The sequence below is a fragment of the Bombina bombina genome, chromosome 9 (genome assembly GCF_027579735.1).
Source record: "Bombina bombina isolate aBomBom1 chromosome 9, aBomBom1.pri, whole genome shotgun sequence".
In the NCBI taxonomy this organism is placed as follows: Eukaryota; Metazoa; Chordata; class Amphibia; order Anura; family Bombinatoridae; genus Bombina; species Bombina bombina.
The window spans coordinates 228,331,276-228,358,826 of NC_069507.1; the positions used below are offsets into that span (position 1 = coordinate 228,331,276).

Sequence of the window (27,551 nt, forward strand, 5' to 3'; positions counted from 1 at the left end):
TACTATGGGTACTGGAGAAAAAAATATAACAGAAAAAAGTGACAGCAATAAAAAATGTAAAAAAATATATATGATATATATATATATATATATATATATATATATATATATATATATATATATATATATATATATATATATATATATATATATATATATATATATATATATATATATAGCCAAAAAAGGAAAGATTCATTAAACTGCACGATATATTGTAATAGTTAAGCAAAACTCTGCATAACAGTCTCTTCCCTCTGCATTCCCCGCAAAAGTTCCAAAATGTTGGCAGCAAAACACTGCTGAATTCACACAGCAAACAGTCACCTATCACCGGTCTCAGTCAGTTTGACACTGGCGGTTCAAAAAATGGGACCTTTCAGAGCAGCCCGTGCCCAACACAGCAATTTGCTGCGCCCACTCACCGCTCCTCTCGTGTCTCCAGCGACTTAATCGAACCGGGATCTCCTGGCTTGTTGTTCGCTCCGTAGCAGCGTTCCGTAGCCTAATGCTTTTGTGTAACTTTTATGTGCTTATGGTACTCCCATGTTTGCTTTTACCACAAGTGGAAACGAATAAAAGACTTTTGTTTTAACTTTGCCTTGGACATCGCTCTTTTCTCAAGTTTATATATATATATATATATATATATATATATATACAGTCGTATGCAAAAGTTTAGGCACCCCTGACAATTTCCATGATTTTCATTTATAAATAATTGGGTGCTTAGATCAGCAATTTCATTTTGATCTATCAAATAACTGAAGGACACAGTAATATTTCAGTAGTGAAATGAGGTTTATTGGATTAACAGAAAATGTGCAATATGCATCAAAATAAAATTAGACAGGTGCATAAATTTGGGCACCCTTGCCATTTTGTTGTTTTTAATACCTGTAACTACCTAGCACTGATTAATTGGAACACACAATCGGTTTGGTGAGCCCATTAAGCCTTGAACTTCATAAACAGGTGCATCCAATCATGAGAAAATGTATTTAAGGTGGCCAATTGCAAGTTGTTGTTCTCTTTGACTCTCCTCTGAAGAGTGGTAACATGCGGGCCTCAAAACAACTCTCAAATGACCTGAAAACAAAGATTGTTCAACATTATGGTTTAGGGGAAGGCTACAAAAATCTATAGCAGAGATTTAAGCTGTCAGCGTATGGGAGAGTGATGAGGAAGAAGCCTTTTCTGCACACACGCCACAAACAGAGTCCCTTGAGGTATACAAACGCACATTTGGACAAGCCAGCTTCATTTTGGAAGAAGGTGCTGTGGACTGATGAAACAAAGATTGAGTTATTTAGTCATAACAAGGGGCGTTATGCATGGCGGCAAAAGAACACAGCATTCCAAGACAAACACTTGCTACTCACAGTAAAATTTGGTGGATGTTCCATCATGCTGTGGGGCTGTGTGGCCAGTGCCGGTACTGGGAATCTTGTTTAAGTTGAGGGTCGCATGGATTACACTCAATATCAGCAGATACTTGAGAATAATGTTGAGGAATCAGTCACAAAGTTGAAGTTACGCAGAGGCTGGATATTTTAACAAGATAACGACCCAAAACAATGCTTAAAATCTATCTGGCATTTATGCAGAGGAACAAGTACAATGTTCTGGAATGGCCATCCCAGTCCCCAGACCTGAATATCATTGAAAATCTATGGGGTGATTAGAAGCAGGCTGTCCATGCTCGGCAACCATCAAACCTAACTGAACTGGAGATGTTTTGCAAGGAGGAATGGTCCAAAATACCTTCATCCAGAATCCAAACACTCATTACAAGCTATAGGAAGCGTCTAGAGGCTGTTATCTCTGCTAAAGGAGGCTCTACTAAATACTGACGCAATATTTCTGTTGAGGTGTCCAAATGTATGCACCTGTCTAATTTTGTTTGATGCATATTGCACATTTTCTGTTAATCCAATAAACCTCATTTCACTACTGAAATATTACTGTGTCCTTCAGTTATTTGATAGATCAAAATGAAATTGCTGATCCAAACACCCAATTATTTATAAATGAAAATCATGGAAATTGTCAGGGGTGCCTAAACTTTTGAATACGGCTGTATATATATATATAATGTACTTCAAGGTGAATAAAGTGCAGTACTTGGTGTGGAGAAGCCCCTGTCGTTCCTTCATGGGGTACCCACCATACAGGGAGTGCAGAATTATTAGGCAAATGAGTATTTTGACCACATCATCCTCTTTATGCATGTTGTCTTACTCCAAGCTGTATAGGCTCGAAAGCCTACTACCAATTAAGCATATTAGGTGATGTGCATCTCTGTAATGAGAAGGGGTGTGGTCTAATGACATCAACACCCTATATCAGGTGTGCATAATTATTAGGCAACTTCCTTTCCTTTGGCAAAATGGGTCAAAAGAAGGACTTGACAGGCTCAGAAAAGTCAAAAATAGTGAGATATCTTGCAGAGGGATGCAGCACTCTTAAAATTGCAAAGCTTCTGAAGCGTGATCATCGAACAATCAAGTGTTTCATTCAAAATAGTCAACAGGGTCGCAAGAAGCGTGTGGAAAAACCAAGGCACAAAATAACTGCCCATGAACTGAGAAAAGTCAAGCGTGCAGCTGCCAAGATGCCACTTGCCACCAGTTTGGCCATATTTCAGAGCTGCAACATCACTGGAGTGCCCAAAAGCACAAGGTGTGCAATACTCAGAGACATGGCCAAGGTAAGAAAGGCTGAAAGACGACCACCACTGAACAAGACACACAAGCTGAAACGTCAAGACTGGGCCAAGAAATATCTCAACCTTTTCTAAGGTTTTATGGACTGATGAAATGAGAGTGAGTCTTGATGGGCCAGATGGATGGGCCCGTGGCTGGATTGGTAAAGGGCAGAGAGCTCCAGTCCGACTCAGACGCCAGCAAGGTGGAGGTGGAGTACTGGTTTGGGCTGGTATCATCAAAGATGAGCTTGTGGGGCCTTTTCGGGTTGAGGATGGAGTCAAGCTCAACTCCCAGTCCTACTGCCAGTTTCTGGAAGACACCTTCTTCAAGCAGTGGTACAGGAAGAAGTCTGCATCCTTCAAGAAAAACATGATTTTCATGCAGGACAATGCTCCATCACACGCGTCCAAGTACTCCACAGCGTGGCTGGCAAGAAAGGGTATAAAAGAAGAAAATCTAATGACATGGCCTCCTTGTTCACCTGATCTGAATCCCATTGAGAACCTGTGGTCCATCATCAAATGTGAGATTTACAAGGAGGGAAAACAGTACACCTCTCGGAACAGTGTCTGGGAGGCTGTGGTTGCTGCTGCACGCAATGTTGATGGTGAACAGATCAAAAAACTGACAGAATCCATGGATGGCAGGCTTTTGAGTGTCCTTGCAAAGAAAGGTGGCTATATTGGTCACTGATTTGTTTTTGTTTTGTTTTTGAATGTCAGAAATGTATATTTGTGAATGTTGAGATGTTATATTGGTTTCACTGGTAAAAATAAATAATTGAAATGGGTATATATTTGTTTTTTGTTAAGTTGCCTAATAATTATGCACAGTAATAGTCACCTGCACACACAGATATCCCCCTAAAATAGCTATAACTAAAAACTACTTCCAAAACTATTCAGCTTTGATATTAATGAGTTTTTTGGGTTCATTGAGAACATGGTTGTTGTTCAATAATAAAATTAATCCTCAAAAATACAACTTGCCTAATAATTCTGCACTCCCTGTACATTCCGTATATAATCCTTACAATGCAAAAAATGCTGCTTTCTGTGATCCACTCTAGGTTCCCTTAGAGAGAGAAACTGAAAATAAACAAAAAACACAGCCGCGCAGAGACTCTAAGGGGCTATGCTGCGAATGCAGCAGTTTGCGCGCGAGCCTTCAGGTTCGCCGGAAACATAGGTTAAGAAGCAGCGGTCTTAAGACCACTGCTCCTTAACTCGTCCGCCATCTCTGAGACAGCGGACAGCAATCGGATACGATCGGGATGATTGACACCCTCGCTAGCGGCCAATGTGCAGGGGGCGAAAATGCTTGCGCAATGATAAATGCAGACAGCGTATGCTGTCGGCATTTATCGATGTCGGCCGGACATGATGCGCTACAGCCGGACATGTCCGCCCGAACATGAAAAATCGTCCCCCAAGTGTAGTATTTAATGAAAGAAAATAAAAGCGCATATACAAACACACTTACAAAAAATATAAAATGATGAAAGCATACACAAAATAGCCGGTACGTCTCACCCAATCCCTTCCATCTTCCTCTGAAGTCCCACAATGTATGTGCATCACCAGTTTCAGTTTATCCGTTTATGCACAGACATTGTGGGACTTCAGAGGCAGGTAGCAGAGGATTGGGTGAGATGTACCGGCTATTTTGTATATGCTTTCATCCTTTTATAATTTTTGTGTGTTTATATATGCGCTTTTATTTTATTTTATTAAATACTACACTTAGAGTCTCTACGCTGCTGTGTTTTTTTGTATATTTGGATTATTATTTAGCAGTGTTAGTATAGAACAATATTGTATTGTATTTCAATAGATTTCCAAACAAGACAGGCTTTCAGCTTTGGCGTATTACAGTTTATAGAAAGTGTCGGAGGGAATTACCTCATCTCGGTTGTCATATTCATTTTGTTTACTTTACCAGCAAGTCTATGGATATTTCAATCCCTATATTCTACAGTATGTTTGTATACACACACAGCAAGTCTAACCTGTTGTATTGAAAGCTCTGTGTTAGGTATAACAAGGACTTCTTTCATAAGATTCAATTTGCCAGGTGACATTTTTCCATAGCTCAGTAACGATATCATAGGTGTCGGCATAACCAGCTCTGTGGGTACCTGTACCGGAAAATATTAGAACAATAAAAAAAAAATCCATTTGCTTCACCAATTTCAGCTCTTATCAGACAGTAGTTGGACATTTAAAACTCTGACTGAGCATTTTGTCAAACAAATATCTCATTTAAAACTCTTGGTGCAGCCTAGCAACCCAAAAATGGCTGAATTTGTATGGATTAGAACTCGCTCTTCACCACAAACACCAGTGCTGCATCTATCTTGCAATTGTTACTAATTTCTCAATGCATAGAAGAAGTATTGCTGTCAGGGATACTGGCATAACTAATTAGCACAGAAAACTTGAAAATAGTTAAAGAAAAATGAAAACTAGACAACCTCTTCAGAGACATGATCATGAGACAAGATACAGCATTCTAGACTTTATCAATTCCTCAAACGTTAATGACGTTAAGTTAAAACCCCTAACCAAGCCTCTAGAACACTCCAGAACGCCCAATGCCAGCCCGTTATTTTGTGTCAGTCAGGTTTCTGAGGCACCTTTAGTTTTATCCAACAACCCAACTTTACAGGCATGGAAATATTATAAAATTATGAATATTTACAAAGTCCGTTTTATTTTCTAACTGTTACGTTTGTAATTATTGCTTCACCGTGTTGTTAGTGGTTATTGTTTGCTGTGTGAGATATCATGTATCGGGGCACTTAACACATCTATATATGCTAATGGGAGCAACATTCACTAATGAAACGCTAGAAATTATAGGCAAAATGAGAGTCAATGATTTTTTTAACATAATCTCACCTAAACCGCAAGACCCAAATGCAATCTCATGAGTGTCCTATGAAACTAGCCCATTATCTTTGGCTAAAGGGTTAATCTATATGTTTCAAAGCAATTTGTTATTTGCAAAACATTTAAATTACCCAAACAGATTAAAAGGGTTTACCTGCTGGTGTTTTAGCGAGCTGATATGCAAATACAAAGGGATCTTATTGATGACCGCACCGCTTGTAGCTACAGCGAGTGACACTCCGCCGACAGCAAGACTTCCCACTATGGCCGGTTTATGAGGCTCCTCTGGTGGAATAGGCTTCTCTGTCACAGCAGTCTTTTTACCTGAGAAGTTATAAAATGACAGAATAAGGCTCAAGTAAACAAAGCTACTATATATGTTCTTTACAAGATAGGAAGTGAAGCAAAGAGCTCTACTAATTGTGAGTGTGTGGAACAGTAAAGACTTTTTTTGTAGATTTGCAGAGATATTTTTATGTGTTGCAGTTATTCACTAATAACTCCGTAAATAGTCAAATATCGCTGTCTGCAGCCGATTTACCACCTGGGAGCAGTCTCTTTTAGCCCAATAATGCTTTTAACAGAGAAGAACTTTCCTGAAGTATATCAGTCTGATCTCGCCTAACAAGGTCAGTCCAGCTCCGAAATAACAGGCAAGCCTTCTCTGAACAAGGAACAAGGCAACCCCAGACAATAGTTTCGGCCTTCATTGGGCCTCCTAGGGAGGTGCAGCCATATTCCTCTAAGCACACTGGGGCAAGGAGTCCACATCTGGTTTTCAATATCACCATTATGGAAACTTCCCCAAGATCATATTACAAATACATACAGAAAGAGAAGTGTACTCTTGGGAACGAACAACAGTTCAATAGCTTGTTCTATGGCAATTTACCACCTGGGAGGTGATAAGAGTAGCATTAGTGTGGCCCGGGAGTCTATGAAGAAGAAGAGGATTAGCCGGCTCCCCAGTGCGCTACAGGTAACTAATACACATTATTGAAAGAATAACGAAAATATTAATGAATTGTATTTGTTATTCTTTAAATGAGTTAGTGCATTTATTATCATATAATTATATAAACAAAACGAATATCTGCATTTTGTTACAAATTTGCATTTGTAACTAAATGAATGTACATCCCTACTAATTTTTTGCTAAGAGGATCCAATTATAAGGGACAATTCTCTACAATGTACTAACTAGGAGAGAAGTAGAAAATGGGAGATTTTGTCTACAGAGGGTGGCAGAAATATCTGTAAACACTGAGGAAGCAGGAGGCATGGCGAGACTCTTCTGGTTTAGATGAATAGAACAGAGAAAATTGGTTAGATAATTCAGGCGCAAAGACATTTGCAGTTCACATACAAGGAAAAGAGAAGGGTCTAAAAACTCCCACGATAATAGAAAGGCGCCAAGTAGTGAGAGATGGAAAAAAGGAGCAAGGCTCCAACTAAACTGGCCTTCACCGAAAAAAAACCATCTATTGATTCAAGTGGTGTCATTATGAATGCAAGAGAAAAATATATCATTTCATTTCTGATCTTTCATGGGCACAACAGATTTACTTTATCGTTCCTTTAACGAGCAGGTACAGTGTGAGGGTTTGTAACTGTAAGTTACTGACAGGGTTGTAAAATGGATCATGATGGAAATCAACAATCAGTGCAGCCAAGTAAGTAGCAGACAATGGGAAGTAACATGATTTCATATTATAACCTTTTCCACTTCCTCTTTTCTTCTCTAAAGACGCAACTGGTGTTTGAGTAGATTCTGGTGGGGAGGGTTCAGTATCTTTTTCAACTCTCATTTTTGTATTTTCTTCCTCCATTTTTGGCTTAAAATATTCTCTACAGAGACAAAAACAAAATATAAGGAAATTGCCTTCCATAATGGCAAGTCAAAAATAGAATGTTAGATTGGCTTTGCAGAAAAATCCTCAAGCCACTGTACTTTTCAGTAGAGATCTGCAGATAAATAAAACACATTAACGTCCCTAAAATGCAGCACAGAAAATGAAGTAAAAAGCGTTTACACACAAATGTACTTACTGTAAACAAAATGCTTCTGTTTATATTCTGGAAAACATTTAATGCACCGCTGAATGTTACGTCTGTGCACAAAAATACAGGCTCCTGATTGGATGTAGAAACACTCACAGTTAGTCTGGCATCTATACTTATGTAATGCACACGGTTACCCATTTAAAGGGCAATGGAAAATGATGGAGGCAGGGGCGCCGTCCGTATATTCCAGAATCCAACAGCAACAATATGTTTAAGGTTAGTACATGATTATCATTTAAACAACTTTTTGGTGTTTAAGTGATATATTTCTATTTCACATTAATATATGATATCTCTATCAATAAGTAGCAAAATTAGCCTATATACAGTATGGCCTCTAGTTATTAAGGTCTGGCGGACCTGATCCGACACTGCGGATCAGGTCCGCCAGACCTCGCTGAATACGGCGAGCAATACGCTCGCTGTATTCAGCATTGCACCAGCAGTTCAAGAGCTGCTGGTGCAATTCCGCCCCCTGCAGACTCGCAGCCAATAGGCCGCCAGCTGGGGGGTGTCAATCAACCCGATCGTACTAGATCGGGTTGATTTCCAGCGATGACTGTCTGCCTGCTCAGAGCAGGTGGACAGGTTATGGAGCAGCGGTCTTTGTGACCGCTGCTTCATAACTGCTGATTCTGGTGAGTCTGAAGACTCGCCAGAAACAGAGGCCATCAAGCTCCTTACGGAGCATTATAACTAGAGGCCTATATGTCATTTTTATCTCAGATATCCCTTAGGTACACTCATTTGCCAGCCATGGTGGCCATGTTTTTATTTTAAACTCTGACATTTTTTTTTCTTTTAGCAAGTACAGTCATTGTATCTAATACACAAATCCAGACATTTACCAGCTTTGAGGGAGAAGTTTAGCTTTAGTTTTAGGACCAGTAAATACAGTAGATTTGCATAATCAACAAAAGTATAAAAAGACAATACAATAGAACTTCAAATGAGTAGTAGATTTGTTTTTGACAAATTTCAAAGTTATGTCTATTTTCACTCCTCCTCTATCATGTGACAGCCAAGAGCCATCAGCCAATCACAAATGCATATACGTTTATGCTGTGAATTTGTGCACATGCTCAGTAGGAGCTCATGACTCAAAAAGTATAAATATAAAAAAGACTGTGCACATTTTGTTAATGAAAGTAAATTGGAAAGTTGTTTAAAATTGCCTGCTCTATCGGGATCCTGAAAGTTTAATTTTGACTTGAGTGCCCCTTTAAATTACATTGTTATATTTTTTAACACCTCCTTTCACTTGGAATTTTCGTTATCCTCTTGGGAAAATCAGTCTCTACACAAACAACATGCGTTGAGGTCTTTTTCCTTCAAGGACTGCTGTAACTTTGAGATGCTATTGTAACCAGCTTCCTTTATTGTTCTAGTTTGTGTGTTGCGTACTACAAGTCTCATCCAGCATACCTTGTAAGTACCTTTTTATTCTGTGCACTGGCATTATTAATAAATAGCACTTGAGTCTTGTTATGAACTTTTGTCTTTTTTGTGTTTTCTAAAGATTCTATTTGCCTTGAATTGTCATTATTATAAAACCTTTACACTAAAGTTACTGAGATCTGAACATGAATACTGAAATCACCAATTCTTGATACAGGTAAAACTATTTATTTTTTATAAATAAAATGATTACAAATCACCATTTTCCCTGCTAATAAGTCACACTCTTCTCTGCCTGCGTCTTTGGTTTGTTTTTATGCGCTAAAATGCAAACACTACTCTATAACTAGTTAAAGCAATAACTATTACCTTTCTGATTACAGCACTGTACTATTTTTGATGGTACTATGTATTCAACAGATATAAAACTACCTTTAGGTTGCATCTATAAGCTGTATTATAACATGTAAATATTGTTTATATGACATCAGATACTGTTACTTACAACTGGCCCAATTTCTTTTCCAAGCTGTCTCATTTTATAGATTCAAGTATACAAATATTCCAAAATCCAAACCTTTTCTGTTCTCAAACAGTTTGGATAAAGGTTTTTGTACCTTATATTATTCCAGTCTCTAAAGTCTTAAAGGGACATTAAACACTTTGAGATGGTAATATAATATGATAAATTGTATATAATAAAACAACTCTGCAATATACTTTCATTATTTATTTTGTCCTCTTTGCCTGTAATTCCATTCTGAAATTGTAAGCTTTTCAGTTCCTGTTAGAAATGGAAGTGCAGAACACTGTTAAATCCAGCACAACCATTGGCTGCACACTCTAATGACCTATTTATAACTGTCCCTAATTGGCCACAGCAGAGAAGGTAACACAAGTTACAACATGGCAGCTCCCAGTGTTTTATAGACACTAAAACTTTACACTTATTTTGTCACTTTTTAAACAACTAATGAAACTTTAACCCCTTAACGACCAAGGACGTACGCCACACGTCCTCAAAAAAAATACACTTAATGACCGAGGACGTGTGGCGTACGTCCTTGGTCTGGAAAGCAGCTGGAAGCGATCCTGCTCGCTTCCAGTTGCTTTCCGGTTATTGCAGTGATGCCTCGATATTGAGGCATCCTGCAATAACCTTTTTTAGCAATCCGGTGCAGAGAGAGCCACTCTGTGGCCCTCTCTGCACCGGACATCACCGGCTAAATTCGTTGGTGGGTGGGAGCCGGTTCGGGAGGCGGGTGGCGGCCATCGATGGCCTTGATGATGTGTAGGGGGGCGGGATCGTGGGCGGGGGTGATCGGAGGCGCGCACAGGCGCGCGCGTGCACGGGAGGGCGGGGGCGATCGCGTGCACGGGGAGGGAGCGGGTGGGAACCGCTACACTACAGAAAAAAAGATTGTATTAAAAGTTAAAAAGTTAATAAAAAAATAGTATTTATATATAAAAAATACATTAATCAGGGGGTGGGGGATTGGTCTGTGTGGGGGGGGGGAAGCTACACTACAGAAAAATAACATAATAATTAAAAAAAAAAAACATTTTTTTTGCAAACTGGGTACTGGCAGACAGCTGCCAGTACCCAAGATGGCCCACAATAAGGCAGAGGGGGGGGTTAGAGAGCTGTTTTGGGGGGGATCAGGGAGGTTGGGGGCTAAGGGGGGATCCTACAAAGTAGCATATGTAAATATGCTAAAAATGTATTTATTTATTTTTTAAAAAAAACACTTTTATTTTAGTACTGGCAGACTTTCTGCCAGTACTTAAGATGGCGGGGACAATTGTGGGGTGGGGGAGGGAAGGGAGCTGTTTGGGAGGGATCAGGGGGTCTGATGTGTCAGGTGGGAGTCTGATCTCTACACTAAAGCTAAAATTAACCCTGCAAGCTCCCTACAAACTACCTAATTAACCCCTTCACTGCTAGCCATAATACACGTGTGATGCGCAGCAGCACTTAGCGGCCTTCTAATTACCAAAAAGCAACGCCAAAGTCATATATGTCTGTTATTTCTGAACAAAGGGGATCCCAGAGAACCATTTACAACCATTTGTGCCATAATTGCACATGCTGTTTGTAAATAATTTTAGTGAGAAACCTAAAATTGTGAAAAATTTAGCGTTTTTTTTTAATTTGATTGCATTTGGCGGTGAAATGGTGGCATGAAATATACCAAAATGGGCCTAGATCAATACTTGGGGTTGTCTACTACACTACACTGAAGCTAAAATTAACCCTAGAAGCTCCCTACAAGCTCCCTAATTAACCCCTGCACTGCTGAGCATAATACATGTGTGATGCGCAGCGGAATTTAGCAGCCTTCTAATTAGTAAAAAGCAAAACCAAAGCCATATATGTCTGCTATTTATGAACAAAGGGGATCCCAGAGAAGCATTTACAACCATGTATGCTATAATTGCATAAGTTTTTTGTAAATAATTTCAGTGAGAAACCTAAAGTTTGTGAAAACAATTGTGAAAAAGTGAACAATTTTTTTTTATTTGATCGCATTTGGCGGTGAAATGGTGGCATGAAATATACCAAAATGGGCCTAGATCAATACTTTGGGATGTCTTCTAAAAAATATATATATACATGTCAATGGATATTCAGGGATTCCTGAAAGATATCAGTGTCCCAATATAACTATTGCAAATTCTGAAAAAAAGTGGTTTGGAAATAGCAAAGTGCTACTTGTATTTATGGCCCTATAACTTGCAAAAAAAGCAAAGAACATGTAAACATCTGGGGCGCGATCCGATATCGATCGCAGTTTGCGGCGCAAGCGAGGGAACCGGCGTCGCCCGCAGTTTCAGCTCGCAACTCGAGCCATCCCATATAAGTCGCCGTCAGATGCTAACGTGCCGTAAGTCTCACAAACCAGCGATGTCCAGAAATCTGCGTAAGTACAAATTTCTGGCGTCGCCAGTGACTTGCGGCACGTTAGAAACTGCCGGCGCCTATAAAACCTGACTAAAGTCTAAAACACCCGCACTGTCTAACACGCCTCCCTAACGTAGCCCAACAAGTCTAACACGCCTCCCTAACATAGCCCGCACTGTCTAACCCTCTATCCGCTATCCCCCCTCACTAGCCTAACAATAAAAAAGCTATTAACCCCTAAACCGCCGCTCCTTTACCCCGCCGCAACCTAATAAAGTTATTAACCCCTAAACCGCCGCTCCCGTACCCCGCCGCCAGCTATATTATATCTATAACCCCCTAAAGTGAGCCCCTAACACCGCCGCCATCTATATTAAAATTATTAACCCCTAATGTAAGCCCCTTACACCGCCGCCATCTCTATTAAAATGATTAACCCCTAATTTAATCTACCTACCCCGCCGCCAGCTATATTATCTATATTAACCCTAAGTATATTATAGTTAATATAGGTATTACATTATATATATTAACTATATTAACCCTAATTATATTAGGGTTAATATAGTTAATATAGTTACTATAGTATTTATATTAACTATATTAACTCTATCTAACCCTAACTAAATTTATATTAAATTAATCTAATTCATTTATAAACTAAAATATTCCTATTTAAATCTAAATACTTACCTATAAAATAAACCCTAAGATAGCTACAATATAATTAATAATTACATTGTAGCTATGTTAGGGTTAATATTTATTTTACAGGTAAATTGTTAATTATTTTAACTAGGTATAATAGATATTAAATAGTTATTAACTATTTAATATCTACCTAGTTAAAATAATTACCCAATTACCTGTAAAATAAATCCTAACCTAAGTTACAAATACACCTACACTATCAATAAATTTAATAAACTACAAACATCTATCTAAAAATACAATTAAATTAACTAAACTAAATTACAAAAAATAAAAAAAACATTACAAGATATTTAAGCTAATTACACCTATTCTAAGCCCCCTAATAAAATAATAAACCCCCAAAATAAAAAAATTCCCTGCCCTATTCTAAATTCAACAAATTTCAAAGCTCTTTACCTTACCAGCCCTTAAAAGGGCCTTTTGTGGGGCATGCCCCAAAGAATTCAGCTCTTTTGCATACAACAAATACAATACCCCCCCCCCCCATTACAACCCACCACCCACATACCCCTATTCTAAACCCACCCAAACCCCCCTTAAAAAAGCCTAACACTACCCCCCTGAAGATCTCCCTACCTTGTCTTCACCACACCGGGCCGAACTCCTGATCCGATCCGGGCGATGTCTTCCTCCAAGCGGCAAAGAAGAATTCTTCCTCCGGCGATGTCATCCTCCAAGCGGCAAAGAAGAATTCTTCCTCCGGCGACGTCTTCCTCCAAGCGGCAGCAAAGTCTTCATTCTTCCGGCGGCATCTTCAATCTTCTTTCTTTGCTCCGCCGCCGCGGAGCATCCATCCCGGCCGACCGCTGAACTTGGAATGAGGTACCTTTAAATGACGTCATCCAAGATGGCGTCCGCCGAATTCCGATTGGCTGATAGGATTCTATCAGCCAATCGGAATTAAGTTAAAAAAATCTGATTTATATCGGATCGACCCCTGGGTATTTCTAAACTCAGGACAAAATTTAGAAACTATTTAGCATATGTTTTTTTTGGTGGTTGTAGATGTATAACAGATTTTGGGGGTCAAAGTTAGAAAAAGTGTTTTTTTTTCCATTTTTTCCTCATATTTTATAAAAAAAATTATAGTAAATTATAATATATGATGAAAATAATGGTATATTTTGAAAGTCCATTTAATGGCGAGAAAAACGGTATATAATATGTGTGGGTACATTAAATGAGTAAGGGGAAAATTACAGCTAAACACAAACACTGCAGAAATGTAAAAATAGCCTTGGTCCCAAACGGACAGAAAATGGAAAAGTGCTGTGGGTTAAAAAATACATCTGCATGTTAGTCATGGACTAATCTTTGAATGCATCATTCTATCTAGCATGTATTTAGTGTTTAATGTCCCTTTAAGGGTAATACTGATATTGAACAGTAAAACTGATTTCATTCATTGTAGCTATTCTAAAATGTATTTAGTATAAAATGTAAAACACCAGTGCAAAACCTTGTTATATAACCCAACATGAGAGATTTATATCTCAAAACCACTGAATAACCTTAGATTCTGTAGTCCAACTAGATTTACAGTCTGATCTAAATGGAGACAAATCTGTCTAAGTAGGAATTAATAATATATATCATTTGAATTATTTAAAATGTATCAACAATTTAAGAGGATCATGAAAACATTCATATTATGCAAATGTATAAAAAAGCATATAGGCTCCGTAGTGAGCGATGGAACAAATGATAAGTGGCCCTTCATCACTCAACGCTCGCTCTCTGTGAGTATGCAGGGCCTACCACTTTATGGCTGGGCTGTTGTTGCTCCTAAACGCTTTCGATTGACAATAATAGCACTTAAAGTTGACAGGGGCAGCCCTAATAGGGCAGAAATATCACAAACTGACTTATGGCAAAAGTGCCATCCTATGGCTGTGCCAAGTTACTGAGCTCTTCAGTCAGACCCACTGTACAGCCAATGTGCCAATGTTTGTCTATGGAGATTTCATGGCTATGAGCTGGACTTTATGCACCTTTTAGCAAAGGGGGTGGCTGAAATACCTGAACTCAATAATTAGTAGGATTGTCCACATACTTTTGGCTATATATATATATAAAAATCTTCACAAAGATAAATATTTTCTAGTTTACCTCAGTAGCTGATCAATTTTTAACTGTTCATTCGGTGAAATTCCTTTCAGCAATGGGCTTAAGTCATTTTTTATCCATTCAATGGCCACATCAATGGAGTTAATTCTTTCTTCTTCACCGAATCCATTTGCATTGGCTGACGTATGGTGTAACAGATCTGAACAAGCTGAGATGACAGAAGAGCATACACTCTACAACATAATGAAAAGAAAAACACAAACTGATATAATAAATGTAATCTTAAAGGGCCGTGATAGTCGAAAAATAACATGTTCTAATTCTTTACAACATGTCATTTTAAGACTATCAATCCTACACTACTGTGTATTAAACACAAAGTAGAAGTGACAGTCCTGACCCACAGAGCATTAGTCACATAACTCTGATGTGCAACTAGCACTGCTGATTGGATTAGTGGCAGTTTCTGCTCGGGATCTGCAGTGCTCTACAGGTCCCAAAGCAGCACTTCTACTGTGGGTGTTAAACACACAGTAGTGTAGGGTTGATAGTCTTAAAATGAAATGCTCTAACAAATTAGAGCATGTCATTTATTTTACTATTACGGCCCTGTAAGCACAAGGGCATTACATATTTATTTTTTTTGCATTTTTTTAAACATGGATTTCCTTGTGCTGTTTTTATGGTTGTAGGGCATGTTTGTGTTCACAAATAGAACTGTAGGAAGTGTCCTTATCAACCACTAAGCAATCTGTCCATTACCTGCACTAACTGTTAGTTTTGAAATAATAACCTTTTTTATGCAAAACATTTAGCATTATATATATATATACTGGAGTGTGTTTGGAGACTCTGCACTGCCATTGTTACCTTACAGGGAGTGCTAAGGTTGTGTTTTATATATATATATATATACAAAAGAATGGATATGTCTGCACTCGTAGATGTTGCACTGATACTTGGGAGTAAACCAGGTGCAGAATAAACTAATTACAATGGTATATTGTACACAATTAGCCCATCTAAATACAGGTATAGTTAAAACATGGAGTGGTAAGTCCTCTGTTTTAGATATTCTAATGTACCGCTCCTGGTGCTTTTACCTGTATCACCTAATTACATACATACAACCCCAGTCCAGCAAAAAATGAATATAGGGCAGTCCACAAAGTTGTCCGGTCTTTAATCAGGCTTATGACTGTTCCCCCAGATGCCTCTAGTTCCGGCTGCTGTGTCCGAGATGGGAGTGTCTGCTTAGAAAGAAGAATCCTCCCCAGGTAGTTCTAAAAGAGTAGAGAATGGACAAGCGCACAGAGGGGGCACTCTCGAGCTTGCATTGTGTGGCTGTGTTAGGGACTCAGGTATTGGAAAGGACCTTGACGTGGTACCTGAGCTTGTCCCATTTGGCCAGATGCGAAAAGGAGAAGAGGACCTTAGTGGATATCACGAAAGGAGACCAGGAAGAGAGATCATCTATAACCAAGTGCCTTATTCATACCTCATACTGGATGAGGTTGAATCACGTGATTGTGCATTTACACATTTATTATAGTGAACGAGCTTGATATAGATATACTTCACCAGGGGTGCCCCCTCTGTGCGCTTGTCCATTCTCTACTCTTTTATATATATATATCCGGATCTGTCCAAGCACTTGCCCGGGTGCAATCCTTATTCATACAATAATATAATATCATCAGTCACTGAAGGCACTCTCAGATCTTAAAATAATTATTCTTTCTTCAATATTTAAAAAGACAACAGAATTGTCGACGTTTCGGCTTATTCACAAGCGCTTTTTTAAGCCAGCAATATTTTGGCTTATATACAAGGATTTTCACATGCAGCAATTCAGCTGCTCTCACCTCTGTCTCAGCATCTCCATGCAGAAACGGCGACAACTCTGATGTCTTTTTAAATATTGAAGAAATAAAGAATAATCCATTTAAGACCTGAGAGTGCCCTTCAGTGACTGATGATATTACATATATATTCTATGATATTTATTCATCAAGGCTAAAAAGTAATTAATGAAAAATTTAATTTATATTCTCCCTTTTCATATCATAAATCTGGCACTTATCTCATTTTATTCACAGAATAGTAATTGTGAGTCAGATACACTTAATGTGTACAGAGAAACATCTACAATAAGGACCTTGGAGTTTATGCTTCTTTATTTATCCTGACATTGCCTTAAGAAGAAAACCTAGCTTCTGCCATTACTATTTATTGTAGTTACAATGCGAGAGCATGTTAATCATCTCTGAGGACCATTGTCTATATTTACAGATCTTGCAAATTCATTATCTCGAAAGGGTTATGAGCAACTGAACTCTGTGTGGTTTCAATTAATATCATATTCTGACTTCTTTTAAAACAGTGACACTTTTATCTCTTAAATATAAATATAAACAAGACAAATATATAAATATAAACAAGACAAATATAAAAATATAAACAAGACAAATATAAAAATATAAACAAGACAAATATAAAAATATAAATATAAAGAAGACAAATATAAAAATATAAATATAAAGAAGACAAAAGAGCTTCTGAGTTAAAAAGATTTCTTGTTTAGAAACTAAAAGCAAAGCTTTTAGGAGATTAGAGCGAGCAAAGCAATCTGGTATTGTATCAGCGTCTTATGTATTTCTTTACATAAATCTCTATTCATTATTACAATCTTTTAGACTTTGCAATGCAAAACATTACTCTCAACTCAGCTTTACCAGAGTTTATTTTATTTTTTTTACCATTTTGTATCAACCAAACCAAGATACATCATCTTTAAAGGGACATCAAACCCATTTTGTTTCTCTCATGATTCATATAGAGTGGGTATTTTTGAACAACTTTGCAATTGACTTCTATTATTTGTTTTGTTCTCTTTGTATCTATTGTTGAAAAGGATACCTAGGTAGGCTCAGGAGCTGCTGATTGTTGGCTGCACATATATGCCCCATGTTATTGGCTAACCCAAGGTGTTCAGCTATCTCCCAGTAGTGCACTGTTGCTTCTTCAACAAAGGATACCAAGAAAATGAAGCAAATTAGATAATAGAAGTAAATTAGAAAGTTGTTTAAAATTGTATTCTCTATCTGAATCACAAAAGAAAAAATTGGGGTTTCCTGTCCCTACCCTGGAACCTTACCTAAATCTGGCCCTCTGCCACTAAACATTTTTTGGACTTATATGTTTTGTTTGTTTGATACCTATAAACTCAAACGTGGCACTTAAAGGGATAGTAAAGTCCAAATTAAGCTTTCACGATTCAGAAAGGGCATGTAATTTTATACAACTTTCCAATTTACTTTTATCATCAAATTTGCTTTGTTCTCTTGGTATTCTTAGTTGAAAGCTAAACCTAGGTAGCCTCATATGCTAATTTCTAAGTCCTTGAAGGCCATCTCTTATCTGAATGCATTTAACAGTTTTTCACAGCAAGAGGTTGTTAGCTTATGTGTTTCATATAAATAACATTATGCTCATGCACGTGAAGTTAATTAAGAGTCAGCACTAATTGCCTGTAATGCAAGTCTGTCAAAAGATCTGAGATAAGGAGGCCGTCTGCAGAAGCTTTGATACAAGGTAATTACAGAAGTAAAAAGTATATTTCTATAACAGTGTTGGTTATGCAAAACTGGGGAATGGTAAAAAAATGCTGACACTAATAATTTTAGAGGACAGGTATCTGTTTTCCTTCATCTGCGATGTTTTTACTCCTTTTGTCCTGTTTTACTAAGTTAAAGGGAAATATAACCTTAAGAATAGAGAAATTAGTGATATTATGGACATTGTGTTATACTTTGAGTACCTTGTCAATGTTTTGGACTGTACAAAACACTTCAACTTCCAACGTTGCTTTACCGGTTCCATCAAGAACTTTTTTCCCCTTTATTTCACTAATTACTGGGGTCTTGGATAATTTTGCAAAGAAATTGGCCTGCAAGATAAGATACAAAATAAAATAAAAACTATTCAACAACATAAAATCAGCAGTGATAGAATTAAAATGTTAAATATAGAATTAGATAACAATATTGGAAATGTATATTATATTATTATTGCATAAATGTTGTTTGAAGAATATCAATGACTGCTCAGGAGCGAAGTTAAAAATTTACCAAAAAATATTTATTTATTTTTACTTTACACTGGTTTGATATTCTAGTTGGTTTTCTTAGACGATAGATAGATGATAGATAGATAGATAGATTGACAGATAGATAGATAGACAGATAGATTGATAAGATAGATAGATAGATAGATAGATAGATAGATAGATAGATAGATAGATAGATATAGATAGATAGATAGATAGATAGATAGATAGATAGATAGATAGATAGATAGATAGACAGACAAATAGACAGCTAGATTGATAAGATAGATAGATAATAGATAGGTAGATGATAGATAAAATAGATAGATAGATAGATAGATAGATAGATAGATAGATAGATAGATAGACAGACAGACAGACAGACAGACAGACAGACAGATAGATTGATTAGATAGATAGATGATAGATAGATAGATAGATAGATAGATAGATAGATAGATAGATAGATAGATAGATAGACAAATAGACAGCTAGATTGATAAGATAGATAGATAATAGATAGGTAGATGATAGATAAAATAGATAGATAGATAGATAGATGATAGATAGATGGATGGATGGATAGATGATAGATAGACAACTAGATTGATAAGATAGATAGATATAGATAGACAGACTTACAAAGTTCATTAGTTGCTTTTACATTATATGTTTGACTATCACACCATTTTGAATTGATTATGTTGTTGAGTAGCACTTTGGGAGGACACTGTACGTTTCCATAATATATCTTACAATAAAAAGTGGAGCTCCCTGTGCACTATTTGGCCGTGTTACACGAACATACAAGTTTTTATCTATACCAATTGTTCCCACAGACTAGAAGGCTGATGCGCGTACCAAGTGCCCGTAGACGTCTTCTGGTTTGACATAAAATGTGCTGTTCAGCGCCTCCTCCAGCCTTTCAGGAACATTGCGGGACTTGTAGAATTCAGCAGCCGCCTGTTTTAGCTCATAGGAAGCCCGGACTTCCCGGGACTGATTGCACCGGCCGTAACTCATCTTGTCCTATCGTCAAACTCCGGGGTAGAAGTCCCAGACTGCAGCTAACGCAGTACTGAGCTCTAGGCCGCATTGACGCTTTCCTGGTTACTAGGCAACAAGGCAAGGCTCCTTGGTATGAGAATGAGTAGCTGCCGGTCTCTGCAGTGCACTGCGCATGCGTTATGTTTTGCAGGTTTAGGTGGCTAATATTATTATACTGTGTAGTGGTTGTGTTCTTGGGAGTACATTTGTGTAATGGCAGCTTTGCGTCTATAGGATCTGGAGGATAGGAGAAATCTCATGCTCCCCTAACTCCTCATCAGTAGAAGACCTACTCAACAGAGCTTCTCCCCGGTCCCCCCAAGGTAGCTCAGACGTACATGCTGCTCGGAATAAGGATAAATAGATAAATCTACAACCTGCACTAATAAAAGGTTCCCCTGCATTAGGATTTACTTATTCTGCTAACACCTATGTATAGACTGGTTGCTATGGGCCCTGATGCCACCATTACCTGCTGCATCATATTTTATTATGTTTATCAAAAACATACTGGGATTATACATTATTCCTTCTTGACTCCCAGAAAGCAGCACAAGTGATTATCCCCTATTAGCTTTATTCTCTTGATATCATTTTTTAAATCATATCTAAATAGGCTCAGTAGCTGCTGATTGGTGGCTGCACATGGATGTCTCTTGTGATTGGCTCACCCATGTGCATTGTTATTTCTTCATCTAAGGATATCTAAAGTATGAAGCAAATTAGATGATAGAAGTAAATTGGAATGTTTGGTTTCATGTCCCTTTGCATGATTGTTTGTTCATATTTAGATTCAGACACACTTAGATTATGTTTCACTATTATAAGATGTTTATTTCTATATTTATTCTTATTGTTATGCATTGACCTTAAGCTAAACCCCTTAAAGGTACACTAAAGTCAAAATCGAATTTTTATAATTCAGATACATCATGCAATTTTAGGAGATTTTCCAATACTTCTATTAAATTTCTTTTATATATACACAAGTTTTGAGGCACCAGTTCCTACTGAGCATGTGCACAAGTTCATAGGGTATACATACTAGTATGTGATTGGCCGATGGCTATCACATGATATGGGGGCCAGCAAATATTTGTTGTTTATATTTGTCAGGGAAAAAAAATCTGCCTATTTGAAATTCAGAGTAAGTCTTTGTACATTGTCTTTTATTATTAGGCTTACCAGAGGTCCCACTTTTACTGGGATTGTCCCGGTTTGGAGGCGCTGTCCCAGTGTCCCACCCAGTTGTTCATTCTGTCCCAGTAGGGTTGCCACCTTCAGGTTTCAAATCATGTGTCCGTGTTTCAGACCACCTGAAACCCAGACACATTATTCAAAATGACTGGACTGAGGATCTCCAGCATATATAGATGCTGGTACTTTGTTACATACAGCCCTGCTTAGCTTAACGTTTGTGTCCTTCAAAGTTTACATTTAGTAATACAGGCTGAGTGAGCAGCATAGTTTTTTTTTATTTTGTAGTACTACTTGGTTTATTTTTCTAAGAATTTAACACCCCCCCCCCCCCCGACCCCTGGTGACATTGCCGGTAATACACCTTTAGGGGAATCATATGGGTATGACTAGGAAGTACAGACAGGCAGGATTTTTGGCCTGGATCTTGCTTTATTTCATGCAGGATAGCATTTTGGCTGTAATCTTCCTGCATTATGGTATAGAGTAGCCTCTTAAACAGCTTTAGCAGGTACGTGTTTCTTTTTTACTTTCATTCAATTTTATATTTATGCCTTATCAGTATTTGGCTCTGTTCCTTAATTAGACACATAAAACACATATTACACTGCAGATATTAAATTGTGAAATTGATCATTATGAAAGTGATAATTATGCTTGATGTTTGGCATTATTTAGAATCTGAGATTTAGATTAATGATTTATTTGCCATGACAACGTAATGGTGCCTTTTTCACTAGGGGGTGGTGTTATGGTCTATTTAAACTGTGATTCACTTGTTTGACTGAGGAAGGGTAGAGTATCCACGAAACATTACACACATAAAAGCTACTACTTTAAAAGGACCTGTAATTGCCACGCCCCCTTGACCACGCTCCTGACCACACCCCCACTGGCACCGCACCAGGTGGTCCCAGTTTCACCTCTAAAAATGATGGTAAGCCTATTTATTATGAACTTGTTAATTATGGAATTATACTGTATTTAGTGGTCCTTTAATTAATGAACCATCTCCACCCCTGTGCTGAGCTGTTTTGGAGTTTTTACATGCTAGTCACATTTAATCTCCACTAAAGGTAATTTTCAGTGCGAAACCCAAACATATTAAATATTGTGGGGGGGGGGGGGGGTTCAGCAGACCTATCAGATTTAAACTTTTATGTTATTTTATGAATATATCATGACATGTGAGAACCATGCAATAAAAGTTTTGAAAAAATGTATATTTTTATAAAAATTTTAGTAAAAAACTTTGCAAACAATAATGTGTGCATGTGTTTTTTTTTCTTCTTCTAACCTCTGTAGTCAAAAGGAATTATCCTCATATAAATAAGGGTATTTTGGTATAGTTATATAACTTTGATTTGCATATAGGGGCTCTCATGAGTCTCTATGAAAATAAATGGACAATTATTCATATCAGGTGATCACTATTACTTTACATGAGCTTTATTTTAAAAAGGGGATTCTGGGCTTTAAATGGGGCCATGGGGGTAGTTAGGTCATTTTTGATGCATTGTTATAAGTGCCTAAATACCCCTTTATTTAAAAAAAAAAAATATGTATTAACAGTTTTAGTAAACAAGGTTGTAATGAAAAGTGTGTTTTTTTTCTAAACTCTATCGTCAAAAGAACAAGGGGTTATGTTTATATAAATTAGTACCTTTTGGTATAATTATTTAACTGTGGTTTACACATAGGGGCTCCCATGAGCCCCTACTCAAATAAATGCACATTTATTCACACCAGGTGATCACTATGGTTAAAACTTTTCTAGGGGTTTTATTTTAATGAGGGACATCTGGGCTTTAAAATACGGGGTATAGGGTATGTTTTGGCCTTTTTGATGTCCTTTTATAATGTGATGTATAGTGCTTAAACATTTTTATTTTATTTCTTGGCATCTAGTAGTTTCTGGGAATTATACAGGGGGCTGAGCTGACCACGTGTTGTAAAACACGATTAAAGGGTTAAAATACCAGCCATGTAAAATCATGGCAGGGTGGCAACCCTATATTTCTCTTTGGAGAGCATTGGCGTGGCAAGGTGTCATAAAACCAAGCTGTTACGTGCTGCCCTTGTATACAGTCATAGCATAGTGACACATTCAAAATACTGGAAGTAATTATCTTTTTTTTTTCCTTTTAACTATACTATTTTGTTCAGGGTAAACCCTTTAAAGTGACAAGAAAATCAAAATGAAATGTTCATGGTTCAGATACAGCATGCAATTTAAAGAGTTTTTCAATTTAATTTCTTTTTTTAGTTTATACAACTTTAATCACTAGTTTAATTGCAAAGTAAAATAGAATAATAGTGTATTTATAGGGTCCTGATGTTAACATATTGTTAGAAATCAATTTAAAAATTTAGGATCACTGGAATTAGATCTATATTACAATAAGCTATAGACAGACTTGATTCCGGGGTGTAGCAGATTTAGTAAGCTTCAAAGCCTAGTAAGCAATGTTCCCTCTATTTTTTTATTATATTTATTAACATTTGATGATAAATATCAATTTAATTTTATTCTTAAATCCACTTTATTCTCTTGGTATTATGGTGGCCACCTTTATTTCAGGCCGAACCCGAACACATTTGTGCCGTGCACACAGTAGCAATATCTTTTAAAAAAAATCTTATATTTATGGAATAGGTTCTTAGTTGACGGACTATGAAAATAAATACAAATAGATAGTATAGGTAATTAAATATATCTATTTGAATAAAAAAATATGAATAGGAAAAAAATGCTTCATTCATTGAGTTTGCCACCTTATAAAAAAACAATTCTTTATAGAATATAGTGAAACGTACTAATCTTGCTGTGAATGAAGACTAAGAAGCGCTCATTGTCTAACAATCAGAGAAAAGGACAAGACAGCAGAAACCAAATTGAAATATAAGCCATGGAAATAATATTTTTTAGCATGTTTTCAAATATAATGGGATCAAACAGCTTGTCTCATTGGTAAGAAAAATGATGTGGCCCCATTAATTTTAGACTATTTAATTGTTCCTCTTTATCATTGGGTTCTGTATGGGTATTATATTAGTTGAACAATATTCTGCAGGAAATCATTAAAGAAAAAACTCAGATATTTTTCATTCTGTCATTCTGACCATTATCTACGCAGCGGATGGGGTGGGGCATTAATGGGCTTAAAAGAAGGCAGTTTGCACCTCCATGTTGGAAGCCCAACCTCCACTGAAATCTCTATTGCTATGTTCACCAGGGGAGTTGCTCAGGGGTCTGTATCTTTCACTAAAAGTTATCACAGGGAATGTGGCAGCGTCGGGGTGACCATAGTGCTGCTTTAAAAAGGGACACATATGAAAAATACATATGTCAGGGTTCTTATACAAAACATTTCTTTAAACAGCCCTGACATATGTATTTTTCATATGTGTCCCTTTTAAAGCGGCAATATGGTCACCCTAGGCAGCGATCCCTGCAGTTCTCTACAGCTAAAGCCTACAATAAACTATCTGTAAACATGAATGGTGAATGTTGTAGTCTATGGCAACACTTGAGCAGTGCTGTGGAGGTAAATAGCTCTTCATGAAATGGGGCACACAGGTCTACTTGGGAGATAAGTGTGGGGACTGGGTAAACCCAAACATTTTCATGTCCAATCCTGTGAAGACTGTAAAATCAGGCACACAATTTGAAACCCAGACTGTCTGGGTCAATCCCGGAAAGGTGGCAACCCTACTTGGTATGCTTTGTTGTAAAGAATATCTATGAAGGCTCAGGAGCAGCAATGTACTACTGGGAGCTAGCTGGTAATTGGTGGCTACACACAAATCCCTCTTGTCATTGGTTTACCAGATGTGTCCATGTAGATCCCATTGTTGCTCTGAAGATTACTTTAACTATGTGTTTAAGCACTTTCTAGGAGATAACCACACAGTTACAGTCGTATGCAAAAGTTTAGGCACCCCTGACAATTTCCATGATTTTCATTTATACATAATTGGGTGTTTGGATCAGCAATTTCATTTTGATCTATCAAATAACTGAAGGACACAGTAATATTTCAGTAGTGAAATTAGGTTTATTGGATTAACAGAAAATGTGCAATATGCATCAAAACAAAATTAGACAGGTGCATAAATTTGGGCACCCTTGCCATTTTGTTGTTTTTAATACCTGTAACTACCTAGCACTGATTAATTGGGACACACAATTGGTTTGGTGAGCCCATTAAGCCTTGAACTTCATAGACAGGTGCATCCAATCATGAGAAAAGGTATTTAAGGTGGCCAATTGCAAGTTGTTGTTCTCTTTGACTCTCCTCTGAAGAGTGGCAACATGGGGGCCTCAAAACAACTCTCAAATTACCTGAAAACAAAGATTGTTCAACATTATGGTTTAGGGGAAGGCTACAAAAAGCTATTGCAGAGATTTAAGCTGTCAGTGTCCACTATGAGGAACATAGTGAGGAAATGGAAGACTGCAGGCACAGTTCTTGTTAAACCCAAAAGTAAAATATCAGAGAGGCAAAGGATGGTGAGAACATTTAAAAACAGCACACAGACCACCTCCAAAGACCTACAACATCATCTTGCTGCAGATGGTGTCACTGCGCATCATAAAACAATTCAGCGTATGGGAGAGTGATGCGGAAGAAGCCTTTTCTGCACACACGCCACAAACAGAGTCCCTTGAGGTATGCAAACGCACATTTGGACAAGCCAGCTTCATTTTGGAAGAAGGTGCTGTGGACTGATGAAACAAAGATTGAGTTATTTGGTCATAACAAGGGGCGTTATGCATGGCGGAAAGAAAACACAGCGTTCCAAGACAAACACTTGCTAGCCACAGTAAAAAATTGGTGTATATTCCATCATGCTGTGGGGCTGTGCCGGTAATGGGAATCTTGTTAAAGTTGTGGGTTGCATGGATTCCACTCAATATCAGCAGATACTTGAGAATAATGTTGAGGAATCACAAAGTTGAAGTTACGCCGGAGCTGGATATTGCAACAAGACAACGACCCAAAACACTGCTCAAAATCTACTCTGGCATTTATGCGGAGGAACAAGTACAATGTTCTGGAACGGCCATCCCAGTCCCCAGACCTGAATATCTTTGAAAATCTGTGGGGGGATTTGAAGCGGGCTGTCCATGCTCGGCAACCATCAAACCTAACTGAATTGGAGATGTTTTGCAAGGAGGAATGGTCCAAAATACCTTCATCCAGAATCCAGACACTCATTACAGGCTATAGGAAGTGTCTAGAGGCTGTTATTTCTGCTAAAGGAGGCTCTACTAAATATTGATGCAATATTTCTGTTGGGGTGCCCAAATTTATGAACCTGTCTAATTTCTTTTTAATGCATATTGCACATTTTCTGTTAATCCAATAAACCTAATTTCACTACTGAAATATTAATGTGTCCTTTAGTTATTTGATAGATCAAAATTAAATTGCTGATCCAAACACCGAATTATTTATAAATGAAAATCATGGAAATTTTCAGTGGTGCCTAAACTTTTGCATACGACTGTATATGCAAACAATAGTGCAATAATAAACACATCAGGGCATTTCTTTTTGCTCTTTTATGCCCCTTTAACTGATTGCACATAGCAAAATTATGTATTGATGCTTAAAGTGACATGAAACCCACATTTTTTTTTTCACGATTCAGAAACAGAATTTCATTTTAAGAAAATGTCCAATTTATTTCTATAATCTTATATTCTTTATTTTCGTGTTATCCTTTGTTGAAGAAAAAGCAATGCACTACTGGGAGCTAGCTAATGCATGGGATGAGCCAATAACATGAGACATTTATGTTCAGTAACCAATCAGCAGCTCATGTGTCTACCTAGGTATCCTTTTTAACAAATTAGATAATAGAAGTAAATGGGAAAGCTGTTTAAAATCACATGCTCTATTTGAAACATAAAATAGAAGAATTGGGTTTTATGTCCCTTTAAAAAGATGTTAAACAGTAAATACATGTTAGACCTAATGATGTAGTCAAAGAAAGATTAGCCTTATAATAATATGCGGATGTAGTTGATAACATTTTGAAAATATAAGTTTATTGGTTTAGTTTCTATAAATTACATCCATGTTTGAACTAGTTTTCTCTTTACCTCTGTGCAAGCAAAGCTGTGTGAAATTCCTTTTTGGACAGTCTCTTTTATATCTGTTCCTAATTGTCTTCAGCAGGGGAAACAGATAAGGGGCAGCTTAACTTCAAACATGGCAGAGCCCGCTACTTTATAGAAAGGAATTTAGAAAACCAAGAATTTTAATTGTAAATTATTTAAAGGAAAAGGGAACAAAATAAATAATAAAAGAATATTACTTTTTTTAACTATGCAAAATTGTGTATTACAATCTCTTACATTTTAATATCCCTTTAATGATACCTATTAACTAATGATATATTCTACTCAAAACATGGAACTGGGCATGAGACATCAGTGCCTGATA

At 37.3% G+C, this 27,551-nt stretch overlaps 1 protein-coding gene across 1 annotated transcript in view; it reads right to left on the bottom strand.

Moving 5' to 3' along the window:
- Positions 1-19,902, bottom strand: part of ENO4 (enolase 4) — a 55,680-nt gene extending 35,778 nt beyond the window's left edge. Inside the window, exons 1-6 of the mRNA XM_053691754.1 lie at positions 19,714-19,902; positions 18,565-18,693; positions 14,787-14,977; positions 7,317-7,447; positions 5,754-5,923; positions 4,717-4,845 (exon numbers count right to left, since the gene is read on the bottom strand). Of these exons, the coding sequence (XP_053547729.1) occupies positions 4,717-4,845; positions 5,754-5,923; positions 7,317-7,447; positions 14,787-14,977; positions 18,565-18,693; positions 19,714-19,875 (912 nt within the window). The 5' untranslated portion in view covers positions 19,876-19,902. The remainder of the gene's footprint in view (positions 1-4,716; positions 4,846-5,753; positions 5,924-7,316; positions 7,448-14,786; positions 14,978-18,564; positions 18,694-19,713) is intronic.
- Positions 19,903-27,551: the final 7,649 nt, after the last annotated feature.